Source organism: Nasonia vitripennis, chromosome 5 (genome assembly GCF_009193385.2).
Source record: "Nasonia vitripennis strain AsymCx chromosome 5, Nvit_psr_1.1, whole genome shotgun sequence".
Classification (NCBI taxonomy): domain Eukaryota; kingdom Metazoa; phylum Arthropoda; class Insecta; order Hymenoptera; family Pteromalidae; genus Nasonia; species Nasonia vitripennis.
Genome location: NC_045761.1, coordinates 13140090 through 13161344, shown reverse-complemented (window position 1 = coordinate 13161344; position 21255 = coordinate 13140090). Strand labels below are relative to the sequence as shown.

Genomic DNA, 21255 nt, shown 5'->3' with positions numbered 1-21255 from the left:
ACGAAAACTCACCGAAAGCGAGCCGGCAGAGCAAAAACTTGGCCCGTTATCCTGATCTTTCGGAAATGAGAAAATAATTCTGGTTTCTCGGGAGAGCGGGCGGCGCGCGAAACTCGCCGTTCGATTTTCTCTCCCGGCCCGGACACCTCGGCGATTAACCGGAGCAGATTCAATGAAATTACCCGCGAGAGAGAAAGCTTTCTCGCTATTCTGCTCAAATTGCAGAATAGCAGTGCCTGTAGCGAGCGCGGCAGCCGATGACTTTCAAGTACGGCAAATCGTTTGTTATTATACGTTAACGCAATTCAGCCGCCAAGGCGACACAAGCGAGGCGACGAGCCGAGATGAAGATAAGCTATGAAGAAGGAATAAATGGGGCCGAGGAGCGCGACGCGCGCCCGTAAAACGCTCGGAGATTAAAAAGATTAAACTGCCCGAGCGGGAGACAGAGAGCACACGCCTCGCGGATAAAAGCCTCATTTTTCGGGCGAAACTTTTAAGATTCATGCTTATTATAAAAATCCTTTTATTTTTATAGCCTATACACAACTTTGTCCTCGGGAAAACACATTCACGCGTCTCGGAACGTAAAAATCGTTATATACTATGGCAGCTGCAAAAAAGGTTTTTCGTGTTCCTACGAAACGTGAACGAATGAGAGATCGAAATCCGGCTATACGGCCTCGACTGCGCGTATGCGGGCCGCTGGCAAAAAATAATGTCGCACTGTTTGCTCTCGCTTGCTGCTAGCTGGCGGGGATGCGATATGCGTATGCGCGCGTTACAGCAGCTGCTCTCGGATTATATTGCTTTCGAAACTATGAATTTACGCATTCTAACCGACTTATCGCGCGCTCGATGAATTTCGTTCAATTCGGCGCCAAAAGCGCGGGCGTTTTTTACCATTTGGAAGCGCGCTTTTGGCGCTAGAAACGCAGCAATCGCAAAAATGAGAATGGAAAAAAAAACGAAAAGTATGGGTGAGGTGTGGCGTCGCGGAAATGAAACGAGAGCCGTGAATTGCACCGGGCATTGGAGATTGAACGTTAACCGAGTTGTCGGCGGCTTAATGGGATTGTCAGCTTCCTTGGCGAGATCGTTTGGCCTAATGAAGCGCCTGATGAAAAGATGGCACACGAGGTTCACGTCGTTCGCAGAATTAAGCGGATCACGATTCGGGCTTCAATTCGATGCATTTTTCATAAATCTACTCGAAAACACTGTCGTCCGGATCCACGTAATTCAGCTCGTCCCGAGTTGTGGCGGTGCATTGGACAAAAAGCAGAATACTCACAGTACACGACGTATTCGAGCGCAAAGTATGTCAATTGCAGATTCGACTCACCTGAAACAAAAAGAAAAGGAAGATATTTAAAAAATTGAGCAATGACAATGACGTTGCAATCGCGCGTATCGCTTACGGCAGTAAATCGTTCGAAATGGGACACAGAGCTTGAAAGCCGGTTGAGCAAAAACGAGGCGACGGCTCAATCTATTAGCTCCGGATTCAAACCCGATTACATGTATTATGCAGCCCCTGGACTGCAGGAGCTCTTTTTGCTGAGAGAGCAAAAAGAATGCGCGCACCTCGAAACAGCAGAGAATGGAAACGATGAATGGCAAAGGAGAAGAAAAAGAGAGGAGGATTTTTCGCGCGCGAGTCCTTTGCGAGCAAGCACGTTTGAACTAGGAATTCCGCATTGCGGACAGTCGAGATGGATTCGCACACACATAGCCGCTGCTGTGTTCGTCGCTTTATTCTTCGCGCAATTAACTTTTCAAAACGGATCCAAGGAAATGAAGAGGCCGCACTGAAGAGGCTTTTATTTCGACTTTGAAATAGTATACGCACTCGAGAGAGGGGCGACTTTTTACGACGAATGTTTTTCCACAGCTTCTATACAAAGAGAATCTAAGTAAATGCAATAGGCTGCGCGCGGCGAATATTGATAATATCAGTTTTTGCTTCCTCCTAGAAGAAGCTTTGTAATAGTTAAATTTTGTATTTCGTCAAAACTTCTAGAAAATACGTTTTGGTGTGTTAGAAGTTCAAATCAAGTGTTTTTAGAAAATGTCGGTATGGATATGTGTGTGTGTGTGTGTGTGTGTGTGTGTGTGTACACGGGGAGAAGTAGTCAGCTATGAACAATGATGCAAGCAGAGTCGGCAGCGCCACATACGATGATGACTAGTAGATCAAGCTATCGTTTCCGCCACCATGTGGCAGCGGCAAAGAGAAAGAATAATGGAACCTTGTGTGTCTTCATTCCAATCATCCTCGAGTAACCCGAACCGAGAAGATCTAGCGGGACCTCTTCCGAGAACGTAAGGAGATTCGGAAACGTTTTTGTCACGGGTTTTGCCACGTCACAGACTGATTCATATAAGGTTACTTATTACTTATTATTTGTTGCGCAAATTACCCTTCGTCCAAAACATATATACATAATGGTGGCCAGCCCAACACACGATAACTGAATTTTTGTGATACAATTAACGTTATCAAATGGTTACGAACCAACCTTATGGTAAGTGCTGCGGCGAGGAAGACGGGGTGTGCACGTGAAGACCTGAACTAGTTATATCTATAAGTGTTTAAATAGCGTATTTAAATGAATTCCTTTTTCAATCAGAGGTTATATTTTGGGTGGATTGCTTCACAAATAAATGCCTCAAGTATGCAGATATTGATCGAGTGTTTAAGTTTACCCATGAAGATATCTAAGGAATGCACTTATACATATATAAAAACTATTTTTGCTTCCTCTTAGATCAAGAAACTTTGTAATAGTAAAATTTTCAGTTTCGTTAAAACTTCATAGAAACGTATTCGGAGGTGCTTGGAGTTCGAATCAAACGTTTTCAGAAAATGTCCGCGCGGAAAATTGTCAAACGTTTAGGAAAAGTTTATGACAATAAAAAACGATAATATCTATTTGCTGCAAAAATTTTAAGCCATTTTGGCGACTAGTTTTTGAGCTAAAAATCGAAAATAAAAAAATGGGTTTTCTGTGTCGTAGGATTACGGGAGTAAAAAGACTTTAATTAAGTTGAAAATTTGGGAAAAGATCTTTTACTTACCTAGGCTAACCGATTAGTTCAAAAGATATTAAGATTTAAATTCTCTCGCGATTGCGGTCCACCCTTCGAAGTGTCACCCTTCCTCTATACTTTAAAGATTTTGAACGAATCTTTCTGATTACCTTACTCTTTTGCTCAGAAAATTGCTCTTTCATTAAAATAAATAAGATTGAAAATATTTTAAAAAAGCATTAATATATTGTATTTTTGAACAATATTTTATTAATTGGAATTATAAATTTAGTTGGAGGAAGCTACGTGCCGAAAAATTGGCAGCGGTTTTTTCTTTTGTTTGCGCGAGAAATAGCGGAGTGGCTTTCAAATGACTATAATTTGCATTTTGTTTCGCAGCTCTCTCTTATTGTGTGCTGAGGAATTTACATTACAAATTTTCTTCATTCACCATTGTATCGCCAGTTTATTATGCCGCTCGCTTGAACATTTTTCTCCCCCCGGACAACTGAAAATAATTCAACGCGAATTCAATCGAATCGCTTGCATCAGTCGCAATAAAGCGAGTCGTCATCAGTTGACTCGTATTATGTAGGTATATTTCGCTTGCGCGGTAACGTTCTGAGGCCACCGAGGAATGACGCAGCTAGCGCGACTGCAGTCAATATGTTATTGGGGGGCGGCGTTGGCAGAGAAAAGAAAGGACTGAGAGTAAAACAAAAGGAAAGTATAGCCCAAGTTGAAGGTAAACCCAAGAAGTCTTCCCCTCGGCGCTTAGCCTGGTTTTATCGGGGTCAGCTAAGAAAGCGACTCGGTGCAAAGGTAATTGTTAGAAATGGTCCTGGCCATGCGCCGCCGGAATTTCTGGTAAATTAAGATTTTCGGCCGGAGAAACGGAAAAAGAAAAGTTAAGTTGGAGCGAGCGTATATGTAGTCCCTCGGAAATTATGGTCCCAGCCCGTACATCGATAAAGTTTTGGGCTTTATTAGAAAATACGGATTTCCGCGCGTGTTTACGAGACTTTCTCTGAAGCATCGCTCCTGTCAAACTCTGCCTTCTTATTCTCATAACAGCTGAGTGTAGGACTGGTTCCATATACCAAACTTTATTCACGAGTTGCGCACACGACGTATTTCATCGAGCGAGAATTTCAATTCGGTTATAATCAAGGTCTCTGCGTTAAATATCGTCTTGCTCTCCAGAGCGCGGCATATAAAGTATACTGACACAGTGTGTACTCGCGCGCGATTAATCTCACTTCATTTCTGCAGTTAGCCTGCTTGATGTGCTTAGCCTTGTTCCTTTCTATGCATAGGTATACACGCAGGGACTAGTTACGCTCGCATTTTGCATACTCGTACTTTTTCTCCAGCATAATTGCATGCATAAAGTTTCAATGTCCAGGAAATTGCCAACTCCCCATGGTACAAGCATCGCTTGTTTTTCTTTTTCTTCTTTATTCTTCTCGCGCGACTGTTCCGCTTCACGATGATACAATTCTGCAATTGACGCTACTAATGCGAGAATGAATTCTATGCGCTTTTTGCATTACAGTATCTTTTTCTTTTTCGTAGAAAAATTTCGCGATTCTCGGCCGACCACGGGGTTTGCCCCGCTTCCTTTTGATATCGAGTTACGTGGCAGAAATACGCGGCGGAGTGTATAGATTTAACCATCAAAGTCTTTACGATGGAGAAAAAATATCGCAAGATGACAGCGTTCTTCTAGTAAAGCACTTTGAAGACACTCGCGGAACGCGCAAAGTTGCAAAGAATATAAAAGGCGTTCCGGAAGTTTTCGAAGAAAGACGTTAAAGACAACTTTCGGTCTTATACGGCTGTATGCTCTGTGCTCGCCCGGCGAGCTCGTCGAGGGGACGGAAGAGTTAGACAAAGAGAACGCGCGCGCTGGAAGCTGCACGCATCGATTGGACAAACGTTTTCGACAAATATTTCCAATTGCCACTCGGAGCGGTGTCTGTTTTCATAAATTTACGAGCGCATTTGAAATTTAACGGACATGCGAGTACAGCTCACGATCGCTGCGGACCTATTAATAATGCAGGAAGTAACAAAGGTACATCGAAGAGAGAGAGAGAGAGAGAGAGAGAGAGAGAGAGAGAGAGAGGGAGAGTGCTGAAGCAATGGAAATTGAGAGAAAAATGTATAGATTATCGATCGACCTTGCCATTCAGCGTTTTCCCTGCGGCTGCCGCTCGGCGAGCGAGTCTCCTATAACGCGCCGGCTATTATAAGATAGCTGAGCGACCACTGCGGAAGATGTGCGAGCAATTCAATATTCCGGACAGTCGCGGTATCGGAGAATGCCCTCGTGGACTGCTCGACGTACAGGGGGACGTGTACGCGCGCAGGCACGATACGACTCGTCGACTTTGGCAGACCGCGGACTCTAAATGAACCGACCGGCCGTCCACGACAATTTCATTACGCCCGCACACGTGTTTGCCTTGGGAATCGGCCGATCGAGCTCTGTGTGAATTATTCGAGCTCCGGCACCTCGGATTATCTCGAACGTCGCAAAACTGCGCGCGGAAGCAGCTGACTCTGACGCGCGGCTGGAAGCACTTTTCGAAACTCTGAAATAATAATTTTCCATCTACTTTAATGCTTCGCCTCCCATATACACCCGAGAGATAGCGAAGACGGAATGCACAAAATCGTAAACTAACTTATTCGCTTCAACCGAATATGCACTCTCGCGAGTATTTTTTGTATATTTTTGCGGGACGCCGGTGAATTGTTTCGCGAGGCGGGTAAACTTCTTACGCGGCGAAAGTTTTAAAAACAGCGAGCTCTGCCAAAACGAAACATTTTCTAGCCTCAGACCTAGATTTTTTTTTAAGCCTGTATACACCCGCTCCGCTACTGAAACTGAATTGACGTCAGTATTTTGGTGAATTGAAATTTCCAAAATAACAATTTCCCTTTCACATTGCGCAATAACCCGACATCTCTCTCCAGCTCTCTCGGTACGGTGCTCCACTTTTTGGAAACTCGAAAATCTTCGGTATCGCGTCGCGGCGGATCAAGCTGTTAATATTTGTCCGGGCTCGAGAGACGGAAGACATTAATTTGCGTGAAATACGGCTTTATTTTTCCTGGCTTATATGTACGGCTACGTATCTCAACGTTTATATTCCAGCTTTTTGCCAGCTCCTCATTCTCGTATTGATTTCTTTTCTCTTCGGTATTACATTCTTTTATTACTCCCGTATTCTTAAAAAGATATTGTAAGCTCGTAAACGCGCGCTATCTTTTTATGAGGTGTCATCTCGTACGTTTCATATCCTGCGCGCTCTCTCGCGACGTTACAGTATAGCTGTATACGTTTTGCCGCGCGGATCAAAACTCGCGATTTTTCGACTTATTTCACGCCGGATGTAAGTCTACGATGCCTCTCGCGAAAATGCAAACGAGAATCTGCGCGCGGCGGTTATATTGTTAACAGTGCTCTTAGAAATAAGCCGGAGCGCCCCGGCATTGGGTTTCCGCGCCAGTTCCCCGAGCGCACAATGCCGCGTGGCGCATGGAAAAAAGGCGCCGCAGCTTCTATAATAAAAAGCACGAGCCTTTCATGCGTAATAAATGCTTCCAGTTTTTAGAATTCGCCGTCGCGACTGAAGAGAATTCGTAAACAAAGATATTAGGGCCGTTATCCAGGAGCAGTAGTGGAATAAATATCAAAGTCGTTGCGCGCTGCGAGCCGAGAGAGTATAAACGGGCGCGCAATTACTTTTTCAGCGCGCCAAACTTTTGGCAGTGGTACTCAGCGCGCGCATTTGGGACGGCTTCTAGAGGACTAGTAACGTTTATACGGCGACTCGCGAGACACAAAGCTCGTTTGGCTTGCGAGTATCGGGAAAAGCGCGAGTCACCTGAAATTCTCGTCGCTCACGTGACTTTGAGTGAAGATTTAAAAGTCTAGGGAAGAAACGCGCCGGGTAAATCGACTATGTGTCGAAAGGGAAAATAGTTTATTAATTCGCGGCATGATCCTCGCAAGCTCTGCGATATATAGGAGTAATGATTTTCTGTCGATGAATACTGTGTCCTCCAGACAGGCGGGAGGCGGAGTTGCGGAGGGAGACTGAGAGAGCGAGAGGCAGAGAAGCGCGCAGGACTGACGGAGCATGAAACAGAGTCGATACTGTACGTATCACGCGCTCGCGCAAATGGCACACTTGACGCTAGCCATGAAAGCTAGACGTTTTCTCTCTAATTAATGCGATAGCTCGATTTAATGACCCCATTAGTCCGCTGATGGAATATGATCCGGCTGAATTACGCCACACCGCATAGACTCATCCTTAGGGACACGCGCGCGCGCGACAATCCTGACGCAGTAGCTCTGCATCTATACGCTGTGTACTGCGCGTTACACACGCTCTCGGATTCACGGAGTAATCGGATTTCTGACGGCAAAGACGCTGATTATTCCGGTCGTAGAACATTTTTACGGCGGCAAACCGACAGTCGGCACTTGGCACGACGACTCCTCTCCGCAGAGCCACTTTACGAGCTCTTCGCCGCTGTATCTGTATTATAATTCGGCCAACGAAATCCTCGTCCGCTCTTTATCGCTTCTTCGCAACGGAAGATTTCCTCGTGTAAAAGTTGCGACGCCGTACATAGCCCGGCAGCTTCGGCAGCTCATAAAACTTTATGGTAATGTATTACAGTAATTCTTCCGAACGCGCGCGCGCGCGCACTAAAAGGACTGGCCGCAACACCTTATCGTCGATTCGACGCGAGCACCAGGTCTATAGTCGGGAAAAAGTTGCACAGCGGCGGCTAATTAAACGCTCCTACGCGAATCGCAGTTACGGATACTGTTGTCGTCGTGTGAGACAAACAGGCTCCGCAGTTAGCGTGTGCGGCGGGTTATAGCGAGTGGCAAGTTTTGATTCAGCGCAGAGCAGTACAGCAGTACATCCCCAGACAATGTGCTGCTGGCGGTGCCTCACAGAATCTGCGACCGCAAAGGGAACCTGATTCCACGCGCTACTTTAACTCGCGAGTTTTGATCCAATTTATGTTTTCGTCAGCTGCTCATATCCGCGCCCTCTGCAACCTTATATCGCTGCGCGTCTGAATGCATTTTCGAGTTGATGCGAGCTCAAAGCCGGCGGATAACGAAAAATCGATCCGTAGGAGAGGAAAATTCAATCGTCGATCTCTCCAGACCCCTATTCCTCTCTGCGACGAAAGACGGCCCGCAAGAAAATGCGGCGTGCACAGTCTCTCATGGTCGAGACGCGAACCAGGCGCGTATGCGTGGCGCGCGCTCGGAGCACCTTATTCAAGCTTTGTGTATGATGCTAATGTATTCCATTGAACGAGTGCAGAGGGCGGCCGGGCAAACAACAACCGCAGTGTTTTGAATAATGAAGGCAAGCTCGTGTCGCAGTCGCGCGCGCGGATTGTCTGCTCCTGCGCCGCGTTGTCGAATTGCCTTTCCTCGCGCTTGTGTATTTTAAAGCGCGTGTCAAAGCTCGAGGCAATTGCGCAGCTCGCGAGAGAGAGGACAATCCGTTCTAATCAGCTTTTTGTCCAGCTCTGTGCGTCGAGAGAAAGACCGAGTCGTACATCACTTTCGCGCGATATTTTTTCGCGGCCCCCGATCCCAAAACAGAAAAAGTACAATTTCAACGCCGCGCGTAAATACCGGCCCCGTAATACAACTTGCGAGGCCATTAGTTATCGCAGTTTCGTATCCAGTAATGAGTGGACTCTACTCTAGCGCAGTGTCACTATGCTTCATGGCGTTGCTATTATTTCACGGCTAACTTTGCTCCGTGTGACTTGACGCGTCGCATATAACGCACATACGCGCCCGTGCTCTATGACCGCGGCGACGAAGCTGCCTAGCGCGCATGCGAATGTGTTTGCGTGTGTTTGTTCGGGGGCTTGTAGCTGCGATTGTTTGCCTTCGTGAATATGCGCTTACTAAACGAGCCGAGATTAATTAACCGGGCTGGCCTGTTTTTTTTTCTTTTAACAAAAATTCCAACAAATCGATGTTTGTCTTGCGCAAATTTGCTCTTCTCGCCGCTACGTACTACATAGCCGCGGGCTATATCGCGGCTGTGTACTTCGAGCTCGTTCATTTTCGAGCGTTTACGGCGATAAAAATGTTGCGGGGAGCGAGTATAACGAGAGGAGGGGCGCGTAAAAGTCAAATATTAGAATACAAGAAGCGGCGGAAAGCGTACGGAACTCGAGCTGAGACAAATACGTTCGCATAAAAGAAAAGGCTGCGCGGCGAGTGGTACAAGGGGAAGAATCAGAGCGGGTCAAATGGGATCCGAGCGGTGCGCGGCTGTGTAGGGTCCTCTACTTTACTGCTACAAGTAAAATATTGTTTTTTGCAGAAAAATTAGCTTCGCCTCTCGTATCTCGGCGCTTGCAGCCGCATCGACTCTGTGCGCGTATTTTTTTCGCCGAGCCCTCGCGTATTTTCCATCTATATGTAAATAAACAGAGAGTGTATGAGAGGGAATTTAAGCCGAAAGAGTGAGAGATGGAGAGAGAGAGAGAGAGAGAGGGAGAGCGCTCGCGCATTTTTCGTTTTATAAAAAGTATATTAAATTGCGCGCGAGCGAGCAGTAAAAACAATTTTATTGTTATGAGAATACGAGCCGAGTTTATGGGTCATCACCTTGACTTCAGATCCGCCGAGCCGGGGGGAGAGCGGACTGGCAAAGCGCGCGGACGTATAGGGCGAGCTGCACTGACGTTAAATCTCTTGCAGTAAGGAAATTTAATAATCTGATGAATTGCGCGCGCTAGCTGTGATTCGCAAGGCGCGCCTTTTGAATCCGCAGAGCCCGCACGTCGGGGATTGATCGATGTGTTTACGAAAACGTCCAGGGGGTACTCCAATCGGGAGGATTGAATTTTTCGGCCGCGAAGCATACGACAGCAATCCGGAATAATAGCGTATGGCATTTAGCGCCCAGGCATCCTCGCTCCAACTGCAGCGGAGCCTTTGAATAATTAGCCAAGAATGGACGCTGTTTACTTTGATAAATGAGCAGCGGCGGCTGCGGCAGCTCGCGAAACTCTCCGGAGACTGCAGTGGAAAGGAGGAGGAGGAGGCGAGGAACAATAACAGAGAGAGGGACGAGGGAGAATAATAATCAGCGGGAGGATCGGGCGGCGCGCAGTACCTGATGCGTGTGGTAGTCCAGGGCTCCGTTAGGCATCCTGAAACGAAAGGGGCTGTGCACGGGGCAGTTGAAGCGGAAGGGGCTCTCGCTGGGCATGATCGGCAGCGGGTGGCTGTGCGGGCCGAAGATGACGCTGTCGAGGGGCAGGGGCCTGCCGACGCAGTCGAGCGACCTGCAGGAGTGGCCGATCGGCCTGCAGGCCGCCTGCGCGATGAGCTGCTGCTGGTGCTGCTGTTGGTGCTGCTGCTGGTGCTGCTCGATGAGCATGAGGCGGCGCTGCTGCTCCTGCACGTGCTCGAGCGAGTGGCTGCAGGCGTGCGCGTGGCCGCGGCAGGCGTGGTGCTCGTGGAACTGTCCCGCGTAGTCCATGAGCCTGCAGGGCCTGTCGAGGGGCCGCAGGGCCGCCGGCGCCCCGTACTGCTCGAGGTTGCGCATGCTGCCCGCGGCGCTCGAGGGCCGGCAGACCTGCTCGATCGAGCGCACCGACTCGACCGATCGCGACTGGTGCGAGCCGTCCATGCCGAGCTCGCCGAGGCCGCGCACCGACTCGAGCGACTCCTGCATGCCCGGCTGGCGCAGCACCGAGTCCATCGATCTCATCGAGTCGACCGAGCGCAGGCTCTCCGCCGAGCGCATGCAGCCGTGCTGCTGCTCTATGGGCCGCATCGGCGAGGGGTCGGTCGACCTACACTGCCGGTCCCAGCAGCGGCCCACCGCTACCATGCCAGCCTGCTGCTGCTGCTGCTGCTGCTGCTGCTGCTGCTGATGATGATGCTGGTGCTGGTGCGGAGCCTGCGCGCCGTTCCAGCCGTAGCCGTCCATGCTGTGGTGCGGAGCCACTCACCAGCACCCTCACTCCGCACTGGGGCCGCGACTGGCCCTGTCCGGTGCCATCTCGACTACTACACCGACGCGACTGCACGGGGGGATACACCGAATCGAGCGAATCAAGCGCGAGCGAGACTCGCGAGAGGACGAGAGGACGCCGTGGCAGCAGCGAGGCTTCCGGACCGACGACGCATCGCGTTGCCGCGCTCCCCTGTACTGCGAGCCCGCGACTGCGGCCTCGACTGCCGCGCACTCGCTCCACGCAAACCAGCCGCGCCGCCGCTGCTGCTGCTGCTCCGCTGCCTCCCACTACGTCTCCTTCATCCCTGCGGTCCGCAGCGCGTTCTCTCTCTCTCTCTCTCTCTCTCTCTCTCTCTCTCTCTCTCCCTGCAGCGAGCGAGGAGCAGGCGCGGGCGGCAGTAACGCCACCAGCAGCAGCGGCGGCGGCGCTGGCAACACCAGCAGCAGCGGCGTGCGCATCCCCCGTATCTCCGCGCGCGAGCGATATCTTCCAATTTTTTCCTCCCCGCCTCCCCCGCCAACCCCCGCTCCCCTCGTCGCCCGCTGCTGCGGATTCGGCAGTCGCCTCGCTAAGCCCGCGCGCGAGCGACCGACGGCCGCGTCGATCCGCTCCACGTGTGCGGCTGTCTCGTGGCCGGCGAGAGATAAAAACGGAGCAGCAGCAACGACGACGACGCGGCCGAGGCTTATACGTAATACGGGGGCTCCCGTGACGTACGTCGGTGAATAAGCCAAGCCAAGCGCAAGGACGAGCGTGGGCTATGCACGCCGTCCGCACTGGATTACCCGGTGAATGAAAAACGAGGCATCGATTTTTCAGCACGCGTGCGCGACAGAGCCGAGCGCGTGGACTAGCAGAGCCGATAGCCCACCGAGATGCCTCGACCAGCAGCCGCGTATTTTTTCGCGCTAGCTACACCTATACTCAGCGTCGCTCCGCTATATTTAGCGGCCACACGTCAGTCCCGTCACCGCTTAAATATCTGGACAGCCGCAAGTTTTGAGGATCACGATGCCTTCTCCGCAACAAAACTGATTTCACGCTTTCGTTTTATACTCCGCTGCGCGCTTCTCTCTTGCTCAGTGTCTCCACTTTGAATCCCGGAGCTTTTGGCTATCTCACCGAACAAATGGGCTTTTCATTAAAAAGTGCACGCGAAAATGTCAAGTACCTTTTTATCAAAAGGAGCCTCGAGAGCCGGGTTAAATTTGTCTTTTCCAACAGCAAGCGAGGATTTGCAAAGAGGCGCGTAAAAAAAGCGCGCGAAAGGAGTGCTACATCCGCACGGCGAAAGAGGGGGAGAGGAAAAAGTACTTGCTTTATAGCGCGGTAAAAAGGCGACTTCTTCAGGGACAGCTCGAGAGGAGAGGAATATTTTTTATCTTATAATGCTCCATTCGGGAGCACGAATACGGCTAAACGAAACTGTGTGCGCGTATGGGCTGAAGCGCAAAAAGTCGTTTCCACAGATCTCTTTCGCGACGCAGTGACGCGTGCGCGCAAGGGGAAGTAGATGAGCCCGAGTACGGTCAGGCGAGCGGATCTCTGCTGACCGAAATCAAAGTCTTAATTCACTGAATATCCGCTATGGACGCATCGCGGAATGAATAGACGCTGCGGCATTTATCACGCAGCGCGGCGAGCTCATTTTGCCGCCGCGCGGAAAGCAATCCATCCATACCTCGCGTCGCGGAATTTGGTCAATCAAAAATCTCTCGCTGCATACACGAAATTTCTTCGAAACTCGCGCGCGCCCTGTTTTTACACGATATATCGCGCGGAACGAATTGGCAAAGCTATTATATGACACAGGCGGCGGAATCCTGCAATATTCCAGCTGCGAGTGCGTCGTGTGAGCTCAGAGCATACGTTTTTGGAAAACGTATATAATACGAAATATGCTTCCGGCCGTATGGGCGCAGATAAAACGCGGAAATGAATAATTCAGGAATATCATTCGCAGTAGGTTTAAAAATCCATTGCAATTAAGTCGCTCCCGCTCTCCATGCAAATCAGGGACACTAACATATTTGTGCGAACGCTATCTTGAATCTAAAAGCTGATTATTATTCCGCGCAAGTTTCTCCCGTTGATTAAACATTCGCGTCGAGTTACACGCAAGATCTGCGGACTCTCTGTAGCCGCTTTTTGAAGCGCAATAATGATGCTCCGCGCGAATTAGCCAGAGTGTAGGGGTGTACTTTCGGCGGAGTTTGTTACTCGCGGAAGGCGTCGAAAGAGCTGCTGCTGCTGCGGGTGTACAGAGCGCGCGTGCGAAAATCAATAACCTTTCCGAACTTCGTAAGCCACTGTTGGGGGCTTGCTCGGCAGCGAGTAAATCTTGGAAAAGCCAATTTAATAAGACTCTACTCGCTCGACTCGACGATTAATGACTGCTGGCCCTATGATTAAGCGCATGCAATAGGCAACATTAGCGCCATTGAATTGATTATCGGGCTTACTGCCTTGGCGACGCGGGGATCAATTTTTTCCGCGAGAGCTTTTTCGCCGGGGCAAGCGACGAGTGGAACTGATCCGCAAGCAACTCTGCTGAGCTCCGCAATTTATACCCGTTGGCAAGAAGAACTTTCGGGAGAGCGGCGGCATTAATTACAAACTGCCGAGGAAGCTGATCTCTATGGATAGCCTTTTAAAAATCAATTAGCCCTCGTCCTCCCGCATAATAAGCGAGCGAGTGGTTAACCGCTGTTTGGCCAGTGAGTTATATACACTCGAAATTTGCACTCCTGTGTCCGACCTGCTCGAGGCGATAATATGCGACGAGTATAGTGGGGGCTGCCGCTGAACAATAAGATGAGAAAACTTTCGAAACGCCGCCACTTAACGCGCAAAGTGCTACCTGCTGCTGCCGCGTATACTACTCTTGATTCTTCCAACTTTGCTACTGCGGGGCTTCCTGAAACAGCTGTCGCGAACCGCGCTGAAAAAATCACGAGTCTGCATTTTTTCGCCCGCAGACGTGCGACTGCTGCGGGGAAGTACGCGGTCACCTCTTTTTTGCGTCGAAAAGGAGCGGGCTTTTGGCCAGGAGAGAGAAAAAAATGCATTTTTAACGAGGACGACGAAATTTCACATTCCATTTTCCCAAAAATGAGCCGCTCGCGCTAAACGGGCCTCTTCCATTTAGCGCTCGTGCAACATTCAGCGCGGCTCTTAGGGCTATATAATGTCGCCGATGAAGAATCTCAATTACGGATCGGAGAAAAGACGCGCGCTCGAATTTTCGATGATCATCGTGTACTGAAAGCCGATAATCGTCATCGTCATCGAGGCTTGTTCGCATATTCACAAAGAACGAAAGCTTAGCTCGCGCAGCGATAATCCGTTAATATTTCACGGCGCGCTTCGAGCTGAAAACGCGCATATGCAGCACTCGCGATTGTGCGCCGCGAGTACGCATGGGGAATTCAATGGCCGCCGCCGTAGCTTCTCCGCTCAAGTATGGATAGCGAGCGAGCGCGTGAGTTCCGGTCAGTCGTTCGGTATTAATACGCGGCTGTATATTTCATGGCAGCTCGTATCCGGGTCATGGCGGGTAAATAATCCATCCCGCGCCGTGTAAGCCGGCTATGCACCTATAGGTCGGGTGACGAATCGGGAGAGGGATGCATAATGCGCGAAAGGGGTTGCTACCGTAGATCCGCGCGGGTTACCTTGAGATTCTGGCGACGGTACTCCAGGGTCTGGGCGAGGTAGTACTTGTACACGTGGTGCGGCAGCGACCGCTTGGTCTCCTCGCCGATCCAGCGCTGGGGCTGCGGAGGCAGCTGGCCGGGCGAGCGGTGGCTCCCGGTGGAGCGGGCCCCCGGCGAGCGGCCCCGCTGCGGCTGCTGCTGCTGCTGGCGCTGGTGCTCCGGAGGCGGCGAGCGGCTCAGCGAGAAGCTGCCGCGCGAGGCGACGAGGGCGGGCGGCAGCGGGTGCGTGTAGTAGTGCGGGTGCCGGTGCTGAGCCATGCGGTGCCAGTCGAGCCTCGAGAGCCGGCTGCAGGAAGCCGAGGCGACAGTAGCCTGCTGGAAGACGGCGCATCGCTGCTGCAGCTGCTGCTGGTGGAAGCCGAGGACCGGGCGCAGGCAGACCCGGCAGGCCGGCGGGCCCGAGAGCAGGTGCTGCTGGCAGCATACCAGCGCCGGTCTGGGGCTGCTGCCGAAGGCTGCGAGTTGTGCTGCCCCGGCCGAGGCGGGGTTCATGACCAGGCTCACATCGCCGCGACTAGACGCCTCCGCTCGCGCCGACTCGTCCGCTGCCGCTTTGATGCCGTGGACGCCAGCTTTTATCTCCCAGACCGATCTTGATTGGACATCAAATTTTCACGTCTGCTCCCCGGCTCTTCTTTCTTCTCTCTTCGCTCTTCGTCTTTCGCAAACACACACGCGAGATAGAGCGAGAGCGAGAGAGTTTCTGCGGTAGTCTGCGCCACTATGCCGAGCCTGTCGAAGCCACTTAATGCGCGCGGGCCCAACGCCAACTCGGGATCTCTCCCAGGCAAAACTCGAGCAGTCAGCCCGACCGCCGCCGGCGCGAAACTTTGCTCGCTTCTGTCGTCTACGCCCTCTCGGCGCTTCAATAAATATATCGAATTAGAAAGGTATACATCGAGGCGCGCTAATTCCCGTTTATTTTCCCACTCCGACCACGGCCTACGTGCGCGAGTACAGCGTTCAGTACGGGGCATTTCGTCTCGAAAATTCGCTCTCTCCGCAGCGCGTGCGGGCTCTGAAAGCCCGAGTTAAAATCCATTAATGAAGCTCCACTGGCGTGTTGAGACCGAGCAAATATAAGCCAGCGTTTTCCAGTCGAGCTCGCCCGAACAAGGGGCTTCTCTCTGCAGATTTTTTGAAAAATTCCCTCTGTGCGCGCGCGAGTCTTTCCAAAGAGATTTCGAGATGGAGAGAGAGCGAGAGAGACGACTATACATCAGAGACGACGCCGAGCTCTCTCCTTGGCTTCCTACCCCGCGGGCTATTCGAGCAGACGTGTCAAACCGTTAAGTGTGTAAGTAGCCTGGACGAGACAGAGGTGGTATGTCCCTGCTGCCGGAGGAGGACGGATGAGGTGGTATGGAAGGAGCCACGACAGTCGCGCGCGCGCGAAGAGACCGCGTGCGTGGCTTTGAATATAAAACAGACTGGCTGATAAAATAGACGCGGTATGTATAGCGGAGCTCGCATAGTGCAGCTCCGCCGGCATCAAGCTCATACGTGCGAAGCCGAAAGCCAGAAAGAGATGTGCGAGGGACACGTTTATGCCTTAAAATTTCATGGAGCTATTCCTTTCTGCGAGCGTGTGTGAATCAACGGCCGATGGGTTCGCCGGAAGAAAGACCGGGAATAGAATAGTCCCGCTGTACCTTGAATAATTGACGCTCTCTGATCATCCCTGTGAAATCGCGCGGTAATAGTGCGCCGCGAAGAAACGGCTCGAGAATCCGCTGATAACTGAATTTTGCTGCGGGCTTTTCATGAATTTCCGTTTTTATGCCCGCACTTTCTCTCTGTATACCCTCGTACATGGCCTGCCGCGCCGCCGGTTTCCAGCTGGGTAAGCTTTTTCATATACTCGCTTCATAAATTTCGGTCCAAATCAGTACAGTCCTCCTTTTTTCCAACTTTTTCCACGCTACACACGCGAGGAATCAAATAGACGCGCGCATAAAATGTATCCCATCTGCCGAGCCATTTCGCAAATTTATGATGGGCAATAAAAAAAGTGCTTGGCCTCGGATCCCTGCAGCGGCGGCCAGTTTCAAAAAGTATACCAATCAATGAATTTTGCCTCGAAACAGAAGTTCCGTCATCCGTTACAAACACACACACACGGACTTATCAAAGCCGGGGCATTAAGAATAGCACACACACGCGCGCGAGGGGAGAGAGAACGAGAGGGGAATACACAAAGAGAGTATGTACAATCGCAGCTGAAACATTTTCTGTTTACGTAAGGTCTTGGCTCGGGGCGAGGCAGCGGAGGAGGCTGTGCCCTGGGCACGAAGCCATCGCCGAGGCGTCTCGTCGCAAGCTGCGTGCAACATCGCCTGCATATATATAGTACACGTACAGCCCGAGCAGACCGCGCTGCATCACTCGATTTTCCAACTCGGTATATTTCCGAGGAGCGATTTTCCTCCCCGGCGAGAGAGCGGATCCTTTTTTCCCCGAGCGCTCGACCGTGTCTAAACGCATCTTCGGCTTTTCCATTTCCCGTATGCGCGAGCTGGGTATACCTATGTATAGCTCTTTCTCTCTCTCTCTCTCTCTCTCTCTCTCTCTCTCTCTCGCAGTCGGGCGCCCAGTTTCGAGGGATTTTCCGCATGCGAAAACCAAGTGAGAGTGCTAGTCTTCGCGAGGAGCTGCTTGGCAACATATCAAAAACGCGCCCGTTTTATTATTTCTTTTTTCTGCTCCGGCGCGCAGTTCTTTATATTCCGGCAGCGCAGCCGGTGCGCTAGCTGCGCGGGACTTCGGAATCGCTCCACAAATTATCGAATGATTGCAGCAGCGCGCCGAGGAGGAGCGAGGGATCGAGCGCGAAAAAGATGACTAATCGTCCTCCGCTGTCGGAGCTTAAAATATCGCGCACTTGTCAAACTCGCTCTCGACTTTAAACGGCGATTCATCAGAAGGCTAGAGTTCTCGCTCTCGATATCGCGCCCTACACTACGTACTTTATGCAAAACTTTTCACGAGAGAAGCCCTCGCGCCATCTTTGAGCGCGAAAAACTCGCGTAATGGACTCGCACGCTTCAAAGCATTCGATAATTAGTTATTATGGAGAGCGTACAAACGAACGAGGGAGAGGGGAAAAAACGCACGGGCACTTGACTATACGCGCGCAATTAGTGACCCCGTGTTTCCGTAAAGCCGTGTAGCCGTCGCTGGGCTAATCGATAAATCGCGCGCCTCTCTCTCTCTCTCGCACGCCAGCCTTTGACTTTGTGCGCTTTATATTTCGCGCTCGCGCGCCAAGTGTATAAAAACGTCCTTGTAATTCCGTCGCGATTTTCTTTTTTCCCGTAACGAGCCGGGCTGTCTATAGCGGAGCTCGTGTTCGTGCCGCGCGCGGGGAGCAAAAAAGGACAGCTGCAAAGTTGTGCCGCGAGTGCCATTAGAAAAAAACAAAAACTTTCAACAAGTAGGGCGCTAAAAAGTTGATATATAACAAGTCTGCCGGTGGTTCCAGCATGAGCGAAAAAAGAAGGTGCCGCGGCGAGAAGAAGAAGCGAGTCCGTCTACTGGTTTTATAGGGCGAGTAGGGTGAGCAAGGAAAAAAATAAAGTAACGAGTCGCACTGTGTACGTGTGTGTGTGTGTGTGCGTGTACTCCGACGCTCATGCAAATGCGAAAGTAGGTGTAGGAGGCTGATGATATAAAAGAACAAGGTATTGGAGCAGAGAGAAAGCAGGGTGGGGAGGAACGAAGCCCCGGCGCACGTCAACACTCGAAGGGATAATAGCGCGGCTGATAGCAGCGAATGTATACTATTAGCGCGAGGGGGGAGATGTATCGGCGCGGCCGCGGTGGAGGGAAAAATCTCGCGCGCGCACGGAGCGCAGGAGAGGAGGGGTGGGTCGGCTCGAGCCGTGTCACGTTCATATAGCACTCGGCTTGATGGCGAAAGAAGAGAGAGAGAGAGAGAGAGAGAGAGAGAGAGAGAGAGAGAGAGAGAGAGAGAGAGAGAGAGAGAGAGAGAGAGAGAGAGCGGGAGAGAAAAAAAGCGCTGAGGCCTGCAGAGAATGAATGTTAAAATGCTGGCAGCAAGCGTGTTTTCATGCTCGGATGCAAACACAGAGTCTCGATGACAAAACGCGCGGGGTCTCAATGCTCTTGCTCTCCTCCTCCGCCGCTGATGTAGAGGGGAAAGACACACAAGTCGAGTAATACCTTGTGTCTCTCCCACCCTCTGCCTTCGGCTCTGAAGACCCCGAGGCTTCTCTCTGAGGACTCTTGTAATTTGGCCTCTCGCCCAAACGCGAAAGAGCGAGAGTATTGCTGTACACGTATAGCTCTGTACCGAACACACACACCCACACACACACGAACATCAGCCGGGGGCTCGGCGTGTTTTCCTCGCAGCGTATCCGCCGCGCTATTGGCCGCGCGCGAGTGCCGCACAGTCGTCCGGTAATTAAATGCGCGCGAAGAATAGCTCCGAGCTTTGTGTGTGTGTGTGTGTGTGTGTGTGTCGGTCGCATTATGCATCGCGCACCGGCGACGACCTCGATTCTCGGGCGCGATATACCGAGCGGGCTTCTTAATTGCTTCGAGTGCCTTCTCCGAAGAATCCGATGAGGCCTCGGAATCGACGCCTACACGAGCTTACTTCGCGATTACGATATTTCGGGATATCGCGCGCGCTTGCGAGCGAACAATCCATCTTTTTACTACAACACGCCGCGCGCTCGCGCTTGATCCTCCCCGTACACGCGCAGGGCGCTAGCTGCGGCGACGGGCGTGCTCTCGCGTAATCTCTCGATACGCCCGGAAATTCAGGTCCGCGCTATTCGACGTCCCCTCAAAACAGTTCATCGGAAAATCCCAGATACGCAGGCAGCTATCGCGACGCCCCCCTGGGGAGAGCGAGGAAGCAGCTCCTCGCTCTGTGTCGACTGATCGAAGGAGGAGGAGGAGGAGCCGCGGGGGAGAGCTATGGGCCAAGGAGCGTAGGTGCGGAGAGGGGCCAGAACTACCGCCGAGCGCTGAAAGACCAAGGCTCTTCGCTCCCTTTGGACTCGCGGTATAGTGGTCCTCTGTGCTGCATTTCGGGATCGATAATGTATTCTTCTTTCGTCGCCGCCTGTAATACGCGCGGCTCCTTCTTTCCTTTCTTTTCCTCTCGGCTAGAGACTATATGCAGCACGCGAGCGCCGGCCCTGTTTGCTTGCCGAGTTTCGCGCTCGCCGAGTACACGCCGGGGATTTCGGAAGATTAAGTTACACTTTCGCCGGATTTAATTAAATTTTCAACTCTCCCTCCGGCCACGGCGGCCTGCATTCGCGAGAGCGTGGACAGGAAGATCCTCCGCGCGGTCGTTCGGAGAAAACGACGCGCGGCAATCGATTGAAATGGCACGTGGCATCCCAACGATTGTCGTCGAGTCGAGAACGACTCTGTCGAGCGTGTGCTGCACAATTACGGCGGCAGCTTGCGCGCTCGAGCTTTTCACGGTTATCATCAGCCATCGGAATAGCAGCCACGTTAATTTAATCTAGCGGACACTCGGATGGCCGAGGTTGAAAAATTCGTTCGTAACGAGTCTTGTTACGCACTGCGAGATACGTGTGTGTGTCTGAAGACGGGCTTTCATTCGACTCGAGGATGTAACTGCTAACGACCGCCTGTACAGGCGCGAAAAGTAACGTCGTTGCTCGCGTTGAAATTAATGAGGCAGCGCGGAAGAAAGCCGAGCGGCGCTGCCTTAATGGAATAATGCCAGTGGAATAATTTCGGAAAAACAATTAGCGAGGCTCGTATTAACTCCGGATATCTATACTCACGGAGGCACGTAAGTCTGGAGAATTTTGAGAAGAAGTCAGCGGAGAGAGAGAGAGAGAGAGAGAGAGAGAGAGAGCCGAGGGTGGATAGACTCGAAAAGCTCGCAGCTTAAAATAACGCGGAACATATTGGTTCCTGCGGTTAGCGGCAGCTGCTACCATGGTAACATTTGTGAGTTACACCGCTCGCTGCGGAGTCGAGATCGCGGAGAAGCGGGTCGGCGGGCTGTGTGTGTGTTGTGAGGCTAAGATTCACAGAGAACTAGCTGGGGGGAGTACAGTCGCTCCGAAGAATGACTACTAAGCACACAGAGAGAGAGAGAGAGAGAGAGAGAGAGAGAGAGAGAGAGAGAGAGAGAGAGAGAGAGAGAGAGAGAGAGAGAGAGAGAGACAGCAGAGCGGCGGCAGCAGAAAGGAGGAGCGAGGCTCGTTGATAAGGCACCACTAAACACGTATAAAGCTAGCCAGTCGCTCGGAAAGATGATTGCAATTTAGCTTCCAGATGAGAACGTATACGTCGTAGACAATGCCGAAGATAATCGGGATGCCATGTCGTCGCGCTACCCGTAGAATGTCCCTGCTCCCTCGCCTCCGCGTCCCCGAGTCGCTGTCCCTCTTTATCTCCATCTGCGCGCACTGTCTCTCTCGCTCTCGCCTCTGCGGCTGAAAAGGGA

General features: G+C 51.4%; 1 protein-coding gene across 16 annotated transcripts in view; it reads right to left on the bottom strand.

Annotated features, from left to right (window-relative positions):
* The window catches only part of LOC100117071 (peripheral plasma membrane protein CASK), a 64002-nt gene that overhangs the window by 25170 nt on the left and 17577 nt on the right, over nt 1-21255 (bottom strand). The window contains exon 1 of one of the 16 annotated variants that reach the window (XM_016987739.3): nt 10224-11291. The exons of the other annotated variants lie outside the window; for them this stretch is intronic. Within the exon in view, the coding sequence (XP_016843228.1) occupies nt 10224-11045 (822 nt within the window). The 5' untranslated portion in view covers nt 11046-11291. Of the gene's footprint in view, nt 1-10223; nt 11292-21255 lie in introns of those variants that run through there. 16 annotated transcript variants of the gene reach the window in all.